This window comes from Ranitomeya imitator, chromosome 5 (assembly GCF_032444005.1).
Source record: "Ranitomeya imitator isolate aRanImi1 chromosome 5, aRanImi1.pri, whole genome shotgun sequence".
Taxonomy (NCBI): Eukaryota; Metazoa; Chordata; class Amphibia; order Anura; family Dendrobatidae; genus Ranitomeya; species Ranitomeya imitator.
Window position 1 is genome coordinate 671,219,788 of NC_091286.1, and position 16,970 is coordinate 671,236,757.

The 16,970-nt window shown below is 44.2% G+C and overlaps 1 protein-coding gene across 1 annotated transcript in view; it reads left to right on the forward strand.

Annotated features, from left to right (window-relative positions):
• LOC138638749 (cytochrome P450 2C25-like) overlaps window positions 1-16,970 on the forward strand; it is a 419,304-nt gene that overhangs the window by 173,202 nt on the left and 229,132 nt on the right. Inside the window, exon 3 of the mRNA XM_069728305.1 lies at window positions 9,471-9,633. Within this exon, the coding sequence (XP_069584406.1) occupies window positions 9,471-9,633 (163 nt within the window). The remainder of the gene's footprint in view (window positions 1-9,470; window positions 9,634-16,970) is intronic.

Genomic DNA, 16,970 nt, shown 5'->3' on the forward strand with positions numbered 1-16,970 from the left:
AACATTTTTGGCACCCAACGCGCGGAGACCTTTCTCATATGCAATTCTTTTGCAAGGATTCTTTGAATACTGCCATATGAGATCCCTGTGACCTCAGCTACATGCCTGATAGTCACTCTTCGATCTGCCAATACAACTTCTTCAACTTTTTTCACGTTTTCTTCATTGAGGGACGTGCATGGGCGTCCTTGACGATGTTCATCTTCCGTCGATGTTCTTCCCAGCTTAAATTCCTTGGCCCAGCATGCAACTGTGGAATATGGAGGAGAAGAGTCCCCCAATGTTTCCACCAAGTCGCTGTTTATGTCTTTGGTAGTCATTTTTTTCAAGCAGAGGTATTTGATGACAGCTCTGAGCTCGTTTTTTTCCATTTTGATGTTCACTCCTCGGCAGGTCATATTCAAATGAATGTAGCTCCCGGGAATCGTGGTCTATTTAAGTGATTTTTTTTTCCTGGACTAGTGGGTACCTAAGAGAGAAGAAAACATTTTATTTTAATTTCTGTGTGCAATAGAAATAACTGATTATCATTACTTTTGGATCGCCCCTCGTATATATATATATATATATATATATCTGTATATTTTTTAGAGAGATAACAGAATAGCCGATAATTCAAATGTTGGCTTCTGAAAAATCATTGCAGAAGCCGACAGGATAGGAAACATGGTTTACAGACAGTAAACCATTGCAGAACACTTATATTTATAAATGTCAGTGTCTAATACTGTTAGTAGTCTGTGCGTGTAAAATGTAGGATCTGTATGTACTTAGTAAAATAATTTTTTCATGGAAAAAAAAAGGCATGGCCTCCAGCGCAATTTTCTGCGCCAGAGAGGGAAAGTCAGTGACTGAGGGCAGATAATAGCCTAGAAAGGGACCATGGTTATTGACCCCTTCTGGCTAAAAACATATGCCCCCAGCCACCCCAGAAATGGCACATCTGTAAGATGCGCCAATTCTGGCACTTAGCCACTTAGCCTCTCTCTTCCCAATGCCCTGTATTGGTGGCATATGGGGTAATAAGGGGTTAATGTCACCTTTGTATTGTAAGATGACATTAAGCCAGGTTAGTAATGGATAGGTGTCAATAAAACATCCATCCATTACTAATCCTAAAGTTTGTAAATGGTTAAATAAGCACACACATGCAGAATAAAGTATTTTAATGAAATAAAACGATAAACACTGTTTGAACATTTTGTTAATGGTAATCAATGCGATGTCCTCAATCTCCTGTAATAAATGAAAAAATACCAAACTAACGATTTACCATACCTCTGCCCGGCATACAGTCAGTCCTAAGCTGTAATCCATATCTGGGGCATATAAAGTTATTACAACTGGGAGCGGTATTAATGCAACCGTCCCAGTTGTAGACTTCTGGGGAGTGAATGAAATGCTGGGAGCGGAGCTTCAGTGACTAGTGGTGATGTCACCGAAGCTATGCTCCCTGCCAGCATGAACTCAAATGAACTCTTGAGCGTGGGAAAATGCCAGCTGATTTTCCCACGCTAAAGAGTTAATCTGAGCTCATGTCGGCAGGGAGCGCAGCTTCAGTGATGTCGCTGCTAGTCACTGAAGCTCCGCTCCCAGCATTTCATTCATTCCTCAATGGTTTACAGCCAGGCCAGTCGCATTAGCACTGCTCCTAGTTGTAAACTGTATATACTGTACCTCAGATATGGATTATGGCATTGGACTGACTGAATGCTAGATAGGTATGGGTATATTGTTGTTTTTTTTATTTTAAACTTTTTACGGGAACTCGAGGGCGTCACATGGATTACAGTAACAATAAAATGGTCAAACAGTGTTTAGTGTTTTATTTCATTAAAAGACTTTATTCTGCATGTATGTGTTTATTTAACCCTTTAAAAAAATATAAAATTAGCAATGGAGAGGTGTGTTATTGACACCTCTCTATTACTAAGCCGGCTTAATGTTACCTTACAATACAAAGGTGACATTAACCCCTTATTACCCCATATGCCACCGCTATAGGGCAGTGGCAATAGAGAGGCTAAGTGCTGGAATTGGCACATCTTACAGATGTGCCTTTTCTGGGATGGCTGGGGGCAGATGTTTTTAGCCGCGGGGGACAATAACCATGGTCCCTCTCTAAACTATTAATATCTGCCCTCAGTCACTGGCTTTCCTGTTATGGCTAGCAATCAGGCAACACAGCGTGCAGTAATCAGCGCACATACAGAGATCTGGCAATAACCAAAAACAATAGGACGAGCTCTGAGACGTGGAATCTCTGTAGACTGCAGTACCTGATCTATCCTCACACAACTATAAGCAGCAGTGGATTGCGCCTATCAACTACCTATGCAACTCGGCACTGCCTGAGGAGCTGACTAGCCTGAAGATAGAAATACAAGCCTGACTTACCTCAGAGAAATACCCCAAAGGAATAGGCAGCCCCCCACATATAATGACTGTTAGCAAGATGAAAAGACAAACGTAGGAATGAAATAGATTCAGCAAAGTGAGGCCCGATATTCTAGACAGAGCGAGGATAGCAAAGAGAACTATGCAGTCTACAAAAAACCCTAAAACGAAAACCACGCAAAGGGGCAAAAAAGACCCACCGTGCCGAACTAACAGCACGGCGGTGCACCCCTTTGCTTCTCAGAGCTTCCAGCAAAAGTTAATAGCAAGCTGGACAGAAAAAACAGAAAACAAACTAGAAGCACTTATCTAGCAGAGCAGCAGGCCCAAGGAAAGATGCAGTAGCTCAGATCCAACACTGGAACATTGACAAGGAGCAAGGAAGACAGACTCAGGTGGAGCTAAATAGCAAGGCAGCCAACGAGCTCACCAAAACACCTGAGGGAGGAAGCCCAGAGACTGCAATACCACTTGTGACCACAGAAGTGAACTCAGCCACAGAATTCACAACAGTACCCCCCCCTTGAGGAGGGGTCACCGAACCCTCACCAGAACCCCCAGGCCGACCAGGATGAGCCACATGAAAGGCACGAACAAGATCTGGGGCATGGACATCAGAGGCAAAAACCCAGGAATTATCTTCCTGAGCATAACCCTTCCATTTGACCAGATACTGGAGTTTCCGTCTAGAGACACGAGAATCCAAAATCTTCTCCACAATATACTCCAATTCCCCCTTCACCAAAACAGGGGCAGGAGGCTCCACAGATGGAACCATAGTTGCCACGTATCTCCTCAACAACGACCTATGGAATACATTATGTATGGAAAAGGAGTCTGGGAGGGTCAGACGAAAAGACACCGGATTGAGAATCTCAGAAATCCTATACGGACCAATAAAACGAGGTTTAAATTTAGGAGAGGAAACCTTCATAGGAATATGACGAGAAGATAACCAAACCAGATCCCCAACACGAAGTCGGGGTCCCACACGGCGTCTGCGATTAGCGAAAAGCTGAGCCTTCTCCTGGGACAAGGTCAAATTGTCCACTACCTGAGTCCAGATCTGCTGCAACCTGTCCACCACATAATCCACACCAGGACAGTCCGAAGACTCAACCTGTCCTGAAGAGAAACGAGGATGGAACCCAGAATTGCAGAAAAATGGAGAGACCAAGGTAGCCGAGCTGGCCCGATTATTAAGGGCGAACTCAGCCAACGGCAAAAATGACACCCAATCATCCTGGTCAGCGGAAACAAAACATCTTAGATATGTTTCCAAGGTCTGATTGGTTCGTTCGGTCTGGCCATTAGTCTGAGGATGGAAGGCCGAGGAAAAAGATAGGTCAATGCCCATCCTACCACAAAAGGCTCGCCAGAACCTCGAGACAAACTGGGAACCTCTGTCAGAAACAATATTCTCAGGAATGCCATGTAAACGAACCACATGCTGGAAGAACAAAGGCACCAAATCAGAGGAGGAAGGCAATTTAACCAAGGGCACCAGATGGACCATTTTAGAAAAGCGATCACAGACCACCCAAATGACCGACATTTTTTGAGAAACGGGAAGGTCAGAAATGAAATCCATCGAAATATGTGTCCAAGGCCTCTTCGGGACCGGCAAGGGCAAAAGCAACCCACTGGCACGTGAACAGCAGGGCTTAGCCCTAGCACAAATTCCACAGGACTGCACAAAAGCACGCACATCCCGTGACAGAGATGGCCACCAGAAGGATCTAGCAACCAACTCCCTGGTACCAAAGATTCCTGGATGACCGGCCAGCACCGAACAATGAAGTTCAGAGATAACTTTACTAGTCCACCTATCAGGGACGAACAGTTTCTCGGCCGGACAACGATCAGGTTTATTAGCCTGAAATTTCTGCAACACTCTCCGCAAATCAGGGGAGATGGCAGACACAATGACTCCTTCCTTGAGGATACTCGCCGGCTCAGATAACCCCGGAGAGTCGGGCACAAAACTCCTAGACAGAGCATCCGCCTTCACATTTTTAGAGCCCGGAAGGTATGAAATCACAAAATCAAAACGAGCAAAAAATAACGACCAACGGGCCTGTCTAGGATTCAAGCGCTTGGCAGACTCAAGATAAGTAAGGTTCTTATGATCAGTCAAAACCACCACGCGATGCTTAGCACCCTCAAGCCAATGACGCCACTCCTCGAATGCCCACTTCATGGCCAGCAACTCTCGGTTGCCCACATCATAATTACGCTCAGCAGCAGAAAATTTCATGGAAAAGAAAGCACATGGTTTGAACACTGAGCAACCAGAACCTCTCTGTGACAAAACCGCCCCTGCACCAATCTCAGAAGCATCAACCTCGACCTGGAACGGAAGAGAAACATCAGGTTGACACAACACAGGGGCACAGCAAAAACGACGCTTCAACTCCTGAAAAGCTTCCACGGCAGCAGAAGACCAATTAACCAAATCAGCACCCTTCTTGGTCAAATCGGTCAATGGTCTGGCAATGCTAGAAAAATTACAGATGAAGCGACGATAAAAATTAGCAAAGCCCAGGAATTTCTGCAGACTTTTTAGAGATGTCGGCTGAGTCCAATCCTGGATAGCCTGAACCTTAACCGGATCCATCTCGATAGTAGAAGGGGAAAAGATGAACCCCAAAAATGAAACTTTCTGCACACCGAAGAGACACTTTGATCCCTTCACGAACAAGGAATTAGCACGCAGTACCTGGAAAACCATTCTGACTTGCTTCACATGAGACTCCCAATCATCTGAGAAGATCAAAATGTCATCCAAGTAAACAATCAAGAATTTATCCAGATACTCACGGAAAATGTCATGCATAAAAGACTGAAAAACAGATGGAGCATTGGCAAGTCCGAACGGCATCACCAGATACTCAAAATGACCCTCGGGCGTATTAAATGCCGTTTTCCATTCATCTCCCTGCCTGATTCTCACCAGATTATACGCACCACGAAGATCAATCTTAGTAAACCAACTAGCCCCCTTAATCCGAGCAAACAAGTCAGAAATCAATGGCAAGGGATACTGAAACTTAACAGTGATCTTATTAAGAAGGCGGTAATCAATACACGGTCTTAGCGAACCATCCTTCTTGGCTACAAAAAAGAACCCTGCTCCCAATGGTGACGACGATGGGCGAATATGTCCCTTCTCCAGGGACTCCTTCACATAACTGCGCATAGCGGTGTGTTCAGGTACGGACAAATTAAATAAACGACCCTTAGGGAATTTACTACCAGGAATCAAATCGATAGCACAATCACAATTCCTATGCGGAGGTAGGGCATCAGACTTGGACTCTTCAAATACATCCTGAAAGTCCGACAAGAACTCTGGGATGTCAGAAGGAATGGATGACGAAATAGACAAAAATGGAACATCACCATGTACTCCCTGACAACCCCAGCTGGTTACCGACATAGAGTTCCAATCCAATACTGGATTATGGGTTTGTAGCCATGGCAACCCCAACACGACCACATCATGCAAATTATGCAGTACCAAAAAGCGAATAACTTCCTGATGTGCAGGAGCTATGCACATGGTCAGCTGGGCCCAGTACTGAGGCTTATTCTTGGCCAAAGGTGTAGCATCAATTCCTCTCAACGGAATAGGACACCGCAAAGGCTCCAAGAAAAATCCACAACGTTTAGCATAATCCAAATCCATCAGATTCAGGGCAGCGCCTGAATCCACAAACGCCATGACAGAATATGATGACAAAGAGCACATTAAGGTAATGGACAAAAGGAATTTGGACTGTACAGTACCAATAACGGCAGAGCTATCGAACCGCCTAGTGCGTTTAGGACAATTAGAAATAGCATGAGTAGAATCACCACAATAGAAACACAGTCTGTTCAGACGTCTGTGTTCGTGCCGTTCTACTTTAGTCATAGTCCTGTCGCACTGCATAGGCTCAGGCTTACTCTCAGACAATACCGCCAGATGGTGCACAGATTTACGCTCGCGCAAGCGACGACCGATCTGAATGGCCAAGGACATAGACTCATTCAAACCAGCAGGCATAGGAAATCCCACCATTACATCCTTAAGAGCTTCAGAGAGACCCTTTCTGAACAAAGCCGCTAGTGCAGATTCATTCCACAGAGTGAGTACTGACCATTTCCTAAATTTCTGACAATATACTTCTACATCATCCTGACCCTGGCATAAAGCCAGCAGATTTTTCTCAGCTTGATCCACTGAATTAGGCTCATCGTAAAGCAATCCCAGCGCCTGGAAAAATGCATCAACATTACTCAATGCAGAATCTCCTGGTGCAAGAGAAAACGCCCAGTCCTGTGGGTCGCCGCGCAAAAAAGAAATAATAATCAAAACCTGTTGAATAGGATTACTAGAAGAATGAGGTTTCAAGGCCAAAAATAGCTTACAATTATTTCTGAAGCTCAGGAACTTAGTTCTGTCACCAAAAAACAAATCAGGAATCGGAATTCTTGGTTCTAGCATCGATTTCTGATCAATAGTATCTTGAATCTTTTGTACATTTACAACGAGATTATCCATTGAGGAGCACAGAGCCTGAATATCCATGTCCACAGCTGTGTCCTGAAGCACTCTAATGTCTAGGGGAAAAAAAAGACTGAAGACAGAGCTAAGAAAAAAAAATGATGTCAGGATTTCTTTTTTCCCTCTATTGGAAATCATTGGTTGGCTCCTTGTACTGTTATGGCTAGCAATCAGGCAACACAGCGTGCAGTAATCAGCGCACATACAGAGATCTGGCAATAACCAAAAACAATAGGACGAGCTCTGAGACGTGGAATCTCTGTAGACTGCAGTACCTGATCTATCCTCACACAACTATAAGCAGCAGTGGATTGCGCCTATCAACTACCTATGCAACTCGGCACTGCCTGAGGAGCTGACTAGCCTGAAGATAGAAATACAAGCCTGACTTACCTCAGAGAAATACCCCAAAGGAATAGGCAGCCCCCCACATATAATGACTGTTAGCAAGATGAAAAGACAAACGTAGGAATGAAATAGATTCAGCAAAGTGAGGCCCGATATTCTAGACAGAGCGAGGATAGCAAAGAGAACTATGCAGTCTACAAAAAACCCTAAAACGAAAACCACGCAAAGGGGCAAAAAAGACCCACCGTGCCGAACTAACAGCACGGCGGTGCACCCCTTTGCTTCTCAGAGCTTCCAGCAAAAGTTAATAGCAAGCTGGACAGAAAAAACAGAAAACAAACTAGAAGCACTTATCTAGCAGAGCAGCAGGCCCAAGGAAAGATGCAGTAGCTCAGATCCAACACTGGAACATTGACAAGGAGCAAGGAAGACAGACTCAGGTGGAGCTAAATAGCAAGGCAGCCAACGAGCTCACCAAAACACCTGAGGGAGGAAGCCCAGAGACTGCAATACCACTTGTGACCACAGAAGTGAACTCAGCCACAGAATTCACAACACTTTCCCTCTCTGGCGAAGTCCATGCCATTTTTTTCCGTGAAAAAAATTATTTTATTACATGCAAACAACCATGTTTGAAACGCGTCGCTTGTTCCTGTCCCTGTCCACCATATTTGTAATTGTTTTTTGATGGAATAAAGTTTACTCTGAAAATTTTACTGGAGCATTTCCTCTTTTTCCTGCAGCCTAACCTAATATGTTTCCTCTCTTGGACAGATAACCTACATTTAAATGGTTTGTAAGATCTTGTTGATGCTCCTGTGATTAAATCTGCCATAGGCTGATAGTTATATATGGAGATTGCTACTCTTACTATGAACCTGTTCACACCTGTTCTTTTTGGAAGTGATTGACAGTCTTTTGATATTTGTATGCATAGGCTCTCTGACCAAACCTTCTACCCGTCAACAGATGTTTTTAATCACAACAGGATCCTACCTACCCATATAAATGTAGGCTATCAGCTCAAGAAGGGAAACAGATTAGGTTAGATTCCCAGCAAAGAAGGTTGCCTTGTTGTGGCTGCTGGGTTACATGAATTAGCCAATTTATGAGCTAATTATCTTTGTTTTGTAATTGTTTAGAGGAGTAATGAAATTTCAATTTTATACAAACCGATAGGAGGCAACTTATGCAGCACCCAGCTGCAGTTGTTATATAGTTAATATAGATATTCCTGTGATTGTCTGGAACTGAGCAGTTCTAGACAATGACAGCAGCAGGAACAGCTAAACTGTGGGAGTGCCGTATGCCCCATCCAAAGGATCAGACACTGATGACCTCTCCTAAGAATAGGTCACCAATGTCAAAGTCACAGACCTTCCCTTTCATTTCCACATCCAATCATTTTGTGTATTCAGCTACTTTATTTCCTAATAAAGAGAACAACAAACAAACCCTGTGTGGATTCTGCAGTCATGGGTTACTCCATTCCATATGCTCAACATTACTATTTTTACTATTATACTTTTTTTTATAGCGCCATTTATTCCATGTCACTTTACATGTGAAAGGGGGGCAAATATAGATCAATGTTTTCGTTACTTTCAGGCAGTAAATTAAAGGGCAGATAAAAAAGAATAGCACCTGACTGCAGGATCAGGCTACATTATTGTGTGTAGTCTGCTAACGAAAGAACACCTAAGTCTGCAAAAAATTAGAGATTTAAAAATTTGCAAACGTCTTATATTTTTAAAGCATTAAATTAATTGTCTAGTATTTTAACAAAATTGCCAAGATGACCTCACTGTTGGTGACAGTAATTGGCTGCAGCGGTCATGTGTGCATGAATAATACACCATTGCCACAGGACATAACCAAAGAGCGAAGACCACCACCAGCACGGCAGTACTGAAGACAAGAGTGTGTCAGATAAGGGGCTATGGGTTACTTCCTAATTCTATATAATTTTTTTTCTTGTGGCCCACTTTTTAAAAAAAAAAATATCAGAAAACACTTTTTAGGAAAGAGATATCAGAGCATTAGATTTCTGTCAGCATTGAAGAGAGCAGAATTCGACATGTGGACTAGCTGCTACAAAAATGCATCAAATGGAGGCTTTTAATGATAACTAAGCTGTAAAATCATTTTAATAAATATTCCTATTATGTTTATCCAGATGTCAAAGAAATACGGACCAATATTCACTGTCTATCTAGGTGCCCAAAGGCTGGTTGTACTGTGTGGTTATGACACGGTGAAAGATGCTCTCGTCAACCATGCCGAGGAATTTGCTGGCAGGCCGTATACGGCGATGGGTTCTAAAGTATCAGATAAACATGGTAAGTAATAAACAGGATTGAAATGGTATCTGATTCAGAATACTCAGTGTTACATAAGTGAAAAGAAGACTTGGGTCTATAAAGTTCAAACTTTCTCCACCAGTTCTACATTCTTTTTTCGCAAAAATTGTTATCACCCATTGGATGTAAGAAAATCATTCAGTTCTCCTATAATTGCTGTTATAGTATTGGCCATTACTACCTCTTGTGGTCGGCATTCCACATTCTGACTCCTCTAACTGTAAAGAACTAGTGATGGGCGAGCACTAAAATGCTCGGGTGCTCGTTGCTTGGGTCGAGCAAATTGGAATGTTCGGGTGCTCGACCTGAGCAACAAGCCCAATGTAATTCTATGGGAAAAGAGAGCATTTTTTGCAGCACCTGGAAGCATTCCTGACTCCAAGGTCACTGCTGTGAACAATGTTGTCAGAGTCTTACGCCAGTTTTACAGGCACACAATAAAACATACAAAAACAAAAACAAAATGGATTTTCCTGGGAAATATGTTAAGGAACATCCTTTCCATTGTAATGTTTTGTATGTAAGGCAAAATAAATAACCCAAAACAAAAATGTTCCTCCACCACTTGGGCTTTGTTCACACGTAGCATTTTTGATACGTTTTTCAACTTTAGCATTGCTTTCAACCAAGACAAAAGCATCCACTGGGAAATGTCATTTTAACACTTTACAACCTTATTTGGACATGGGGTATGTGACACATCATCAGACACATCCTATTTCATTTATGAAGGAGGGACTCTGAAAGTCACAGTCTATTTTATAGGACCAGCAGTCAGCCCTCACTATTCTTAGAGAGCCATCAGCTGGCTATTCTTTGTTCCCATTATTAAATACTGGGTCCCTTATACTGTTTTTGAATATTCAGTGAGTGGAAGGGCTGCCAAAAATTTGGACTCATCCCAACAACCCATTGAACAGTTCCCACTATTAGTCATTTTGTACTCCCATAAAGTTTGCCCATAAGTGAATGCAAGGCCTACCCCAAATTTGCATGCACCCCAATCCCACTTGGAATAAATATGGACTATAGCCTCCAAAAAATGTTTTCCCAGCTTAAAGGAGTGAGTCTCCCATACTTGTAATGCCCATACCCTAAATGTATGGGCTGACAAACATTTCCCCCTGGGGGTACACCTCAACATAATGTGTAAACATTTTTTTGATGGGCATTTATGAAAAAAATAACTTTACTGTTGCATCACAGTGATCTAGTGGCGGTGTCGGAAGAGACGTTGAGGATGGCCTCCTAAAAATGTTTTCACAGTTTAAAGGAGTGTGTTTCCTACAATTGTAATGCCCATACACTGTGTATTGGCTGACAAACATTTCCCCCTGGTGGGTGCACATCAACATACTGTGTAAACATTTTTTTAACGGGCATTAAAAACATCCTTTAACACAATAACGTGGCTGTTGCATCATGGACCATGGTCACAATGGTGATCTAGTGGTGGTGGCTGATGAGGATGAGGAGAAGAAGGATAACAGCAAATAGGCAAAATCAGAAAGGGTATAGCCATGTGTGGGTGTGAAGAATAGAGTTCTCAAAAAAGACATTGGATTTGACTTTGTTTTTCGCTGCTGTCATTCAGTTTTGTAGAGAGGTCTGGCCCAATTCAGCCCTTGTTCATTTTTATGAGAGTCAGCCTGTCAGCATTTTCTGTTGACAGGTGGATATGCTTATCAGTTATAGTTCCACCAACGGCACAGAAAACCCGCTCTGACAAAATAATAGCGGCAGGGCAGGCCAGGACCTCCAAGGCATAGAGAGCCAGTTCATGCCATGTGTCCATCATGGATACCCATTAATTAAAAGGCACAAAGGAATCACGGAGGTCACTGGTACAGTCAGCAAGGTACTCCCTCAACATCTTCCAAAACTTTCAGGTAGCAAAAGAAAAATGCAGGATGCACTCACCAATCTTCAAAGTAGCAAATTTTTATTGAGTCTTCACAATTAAAACTTCATGGCCGGGGGAGAAGAAAAGGAGCTCATGCGAGCAGGAGAGATGACGGCCGTTTCGCGCGGTCCTTGCGCTTCAACGGGTCTGCATCCAAAACTTTGCACTCCTTGTGAGAATACCCCGTGCCTCAGGGCCAGTGCGATGTGAAGGTCTGAGAAAACTGTTCCAGAACTTTGACAGTGTTCCCTTGCCTCTGCTGGATTGAAGTTGTGTCTGTCTCGCCTGTACTCTTTGGTCGTCCAATGAACTGTGACCTCTGCCGCCAGCATTTTAAGATGGGAATTGTTTTAATAATTCCACAACAATGGCCTTCTGGTAATGCACCATTTTAGTAGACCTGTCTGGCACTGGAGTAACAGATTGAAAGTTCTCCTTGTAGCGTTGGTCTAGAAGTGTCACCAACGAGTAATGACTGTCACCCAAAATTTGGAGAATACGAGGGTCATGGGAAAGGCAGCACAACATAAAGTCTGCCATGTGTGCCAGACTGCTAACAGGCAAAACTTCTGTGTCCTCACCAAAAGGAAAACTGACCATGCTCTCTTCCTCCTCCCTGTCTTCAGGCCATCCACGCTGAACAGATGGTATGACAGTTGTGCTTCTAGTACCGTCTATAGCGCATGAAAGTAGCTCCTGTTCTTCCTCCTCCTTTTCTTCCTCATTGTCAACCAATCTATGTTGGGATGGCATAAGACTGGGCTGTGTGTAATCACCCTGTATCGTTCCTTGCTCCATCTTATTGTACTCCTTCTGCCATACATCCTCTTTCATTTTGAGCAAAGAGCTTTCAGAATACAGAGAAGTTGGATGGTGATGCTAATTATGGCGTCATCGCCGCTCACCATCTTAGTGGACTCCTCAAAGTTTTGTAGGATGGTACAAATGTCTGACATCCATGTCCACTCATGAGGTCTTATGTGTGGAGTCAGAACTGAATATCAATGGCCTTGTTGATGTTGGTAGTCAACAACTGCCATCTTCTACTCACAAATCCTTTCCAACATATGCAGTCTAGAGTTCCAATGCGTGGGGAGTCAGGACAACACACACAAGTCTGTGAGCCGGAAGCTGCACATGAGCGTCATACTTTCACATGCAGATCCGGCAGTTCCGGGTAGGTTTTGATAAAGTGTTGAACAGCAAAATACTGTCACTAACTAGAGTAGCACGCAGCAAAAACAGTTCAATGTAGGCCTGAAATGCCACAATTTGTAGCCTAAAGAGAGCAGAGACGTCTAATGGACATAGCCCACTATCAAATATCTGGCCTGTATTTTTTTTTTTTGGCCAGCAAAATTGTGTCAGTAAGTAGGCTATGACACAACAAGAACAATTCTATGGAGGCCTGAAATGGCACAGTTTTCACCACAATGATATGCCATCTGTGTGGCAGACAAAACCCAGTGTAAAATATCTGACCTGTAGCTAAATTTTTTTTTTTGCAGCTAGATATTTTTTTAGCAGCACAATGGTATCAAGAAATTGTATAAGACACTCTCAAAATTTTTTATAGTACCACAAAAATGGAAAAAAATTGAGCGTACTCAGATGTGACCGCTGGGATGGGCAAACCCATTTAAAATAGCTGGATTTTCACACTGTACTAAGGATCTGGCTGTAGTCTGCAGTCCCAACAAGCAAATGGAGAAAAAAAACATGGGCCTGGAATGCTTTGCAATTAAGTAAACATGATTAAGGTGCAAAAAAGACCCTAGAAGGTCTGTTGGTTTAGCTGGATTTGTGTATTCAATTATAGTATAGCCACAGTAACTGTATACCCCACCTATTCTGTCCCTATCGCTGCAGCAACTCTCCCTACACTGGTGATTCCGGAGCTGACTGTGCCGAGCAGGGCGGCACCAGGTCTGATATAGACCTGACGAAGCTGTAAAGCCAGACAATCACTGTAATGCCACAACCAACATACCTGCGGCATTAGAGGGCGTGGCAGACAATCCCTTCATGTTGATTGGCACTCTAAAGAACGCCAAATATTCAGGGCTGGGACCCGAGCTCCCGATGAATAATCCTGGAAATGCTCGATGTTCACCAAGCACCACAAGTACAGAGATGTTCGGGCGAGTACCGAGCATTACTGAGTATGCTCACTCATCACTAGTGTTGAGCGATACCTTCCGATATTCCGAAATATCGGTATCGGATTGGATCGTCCGATATTCAAACAATATCGGATATCGCCGATACCCGAAACCAATGCAAGTCACTGGGACAAGAATATCGGAATTAAAATAAATCCTTTCTTTCCTTGTAGGTTAATTCTACATGAAGGAAAACAACTGAGAATAATGTAGGATGTATTGGGGGAGGTGGAGGAGACATTAAAGGCATAGAGGTTTAGCCCAATCAAATGGAATAGCAGGAATTAATTTTTTTTAAGATGCTCGGAGTTACAAAGATATTGACTATGCTTAGATTTTTTATATTTTGTCAGATATTTATGTTTCACTACTTCCATGCTCTTCACCTTGTTTTGTACTTCTCCCACACTTTCTTCTTCATCATCCTCAGCAGCAGCATCTTTTTCATCAACTTCTCCTTCACCTTATTCATCTTCTTCTTTTTCATCTTCTTCCTATTATTCTTTTTTTTTTTACATTCTTCATATTATTTTTATTCAACTATCATTCTTCTTCATATTCTACTTCTTCATCTTCTTCATATTCTTCTTCTTCATCATATTCTTATTTGTGACAGGCATTCCTGTAGTTGTTATCTATAAAAGTTTGAAGATTACACCTTCCGTTCTGCCTGTCACAAAAGATTTACAACAGGATTTGTCCGCGTTCAGTTTGGCCTGCAGCAGCAGGTTTTTTTCCAGGGGCACCACGAGGCGGAACGGCTCACCCCCATACACTGCTTAGTCTTCTTCTGCTTATAATTTAGATAATATCTTTTGCTCTGATTTTTAGTCTTATCATTAATGTTCTTCTGCTTCGTGGTCTTCAGGGTCGTCGTCTCCAGGGTTCGTTGTCTCCGGGGTCTTCTTCTCCATGGTCGTCGTTATCTTTGGGGTGATCTTCAGGGTCGTCATCTGAAGGGTCATCTCTGGGGTCTTCATCTCCAGGGTCTTCGTCTCCGGGGTTGTCGCCATCTTCGGGGTGGTTTTCAGGGTTGTCGTCTTTAGGGTCTTGAACTGGGAAATGTAGCAGAAGGTACAAGAAGGCTGAGGAACTGCCGAGAACCAGCTGACGGTACTGGAACCCGGATGCGTAGCCGAAGGTACAAGAGCTAATGGAACTACAGAGGACCAGGTGACGGTACTGGAACCCGGTTACTGAGCAGGAGGTACCCATGCCAGAAAGCACTACCAAGGATCACCAGACATTGATGGAACTCGGATACACAGAAGGAGGCACCTAAGCCAACGGCTCTGCCTGGAACCAGCTGACGGTACAGGAGCCAGGGGGACCTATTCAAGATTGTCTTCCTAAGAACAGCTAATGGTGCTGGAACTCAGATAGGCAGCAGAAGGTCCACAAGAAAAAAAAAAATGCTAAGCCGCGAGCCGGCCGTAGTTACCAAAAACCCACAGTCCTACAGGGGGAGCTTGTCCTACTGGCACTACGGACCCAGCCTTGATTGCCAGTTCCCACAGCCCACATATGAAGCACCTAAACTGCAGGCACCATAGAGTCGGCTAACCCGACCGCAACACAAAAGGTCAACGTATTGGAGGCAAAGTGACCTTGACACTACCCGGAAACAGCTGGCGTGCTGGAACCAGGCTAGGCAGGAGGGAATACCCGTGCCAAAGACACTTCTAAGCAGCAACTGGCGATGTTGGAGCCCAGGGATTACATGAAAAACAGAGTGTAGGCTGTTGCCTAATTGGAGCAAGTTTAAAATCTGTAGTGGTGTCAATGTGGAGGTAGCAGGAGAAATTGCCACACACACAGCTGGGGATCAGCTGACGTTACTAAACCCCAAAACACTGGAGCATGTGTTGACTGTGCAGACAGCACTTCCGAGCAGCAACTGGCGATGTTGGAGCCCAGGGATTACATGAGAAACAGAGTGTAGGCTGAGGCCTAATTGGAGCAAGTTGAAAGGGAACCTGTAACCCTCCCAGGCATTTGTAACTAAAAGAGCCACCTTGTGCAGCACTAATGCTGCGCAAGGAAAAGGTGGCTCTTTTACTTATGCTCCTTGCACATGCTGAAGTAAACACTTATAAAATGTGTCCCCATATACCGTGAAACCATCCCGGAGGTGGGACTTTCCTTCGTAATGAGACGCAGCACAGTTGTTATTCACACCCCCTTGGCGCTGGGCGCCGCCTCCTCAGTGTTATTTGAATCTGTGCTGGAGCATGCGCTGTAATGTTATCCCTTGGGCATGCGCAGTTAGCGCTGCCCGTCTTCTGACATCATTTTTTGGTAGGCTGACTGCGCCTGTGCGGCCGCACTGCCCGTGATCCCGCTCTGCGGGGCTGGGATTCATGGGCATGAGCAGTCCATATCTTCACCTCTCACTCATCTCCTTCCGCCGTCTTCAGACTGTGCGGCGTCAGCTGATCCCTAAGCGCATGCCACGGCAATTAGGGATCAGCTGACGCTAATAGTCTGAAGTAGGTGGAGGGAGATGAGTGAGAGGCAAAGGTATGCACTGCGCATGCCCATGAATCCCAGCCCCGCAGTGTGAATACATCAGAAGACACTGCGCGGCGGGATCTCGGGCAGCGCGGCCGCACAGATGCAGTCAGCCTGACATCAAATGATGTCAGAGGACGGGCAGCGCTAACTGCGCATGGCCAAGGGATAACATGACAGCGCAGGCTCCGGGACAGACTCAAACAATGCTCAGGATGCGGCGCACGGTGCCAAGGGGATATGAATGACAGCTGTGCCCAATCTTATTAGGAAGGAAAGTCCCACCTCCGGTAATTTCACGGTATGAGGGGCACATTTTCTAAGCGTTTAGTTCAGCGTGTGCAAGGAGCATAACTACTGTAAAAGAGCCACCTTTTCCTTGTGCAGCATTAGTGCTGCACTAGGTGGCTCTTTTAGTTACAAAGGCCTGGGGGAAGGGTTCCCTTTAATTTTTGTAGTAGTGTGAGTGTGGAGAGAGCAGGAGAAATTGCTGCACACACAGCAGGGGAGCAGCTGGCGTTACTAAACCCCAATTACAGAGGAGCAACTGTTGACTGTGCAGACATCACTTCTGGGCAGCAACTGGCAGTGTTGGAGCCCAAGGATTACAGGAGAAGCATAGTGTAGGCCGAGGCCTAAATGGAGCTAGTTTAATATCAGTTGTAGTCTTAGTGTGGAGGGAGCAGGAGAAATTGCTGCACACACAGCAGGGGAGCAGCTGGCATTACTGAACCCCAATA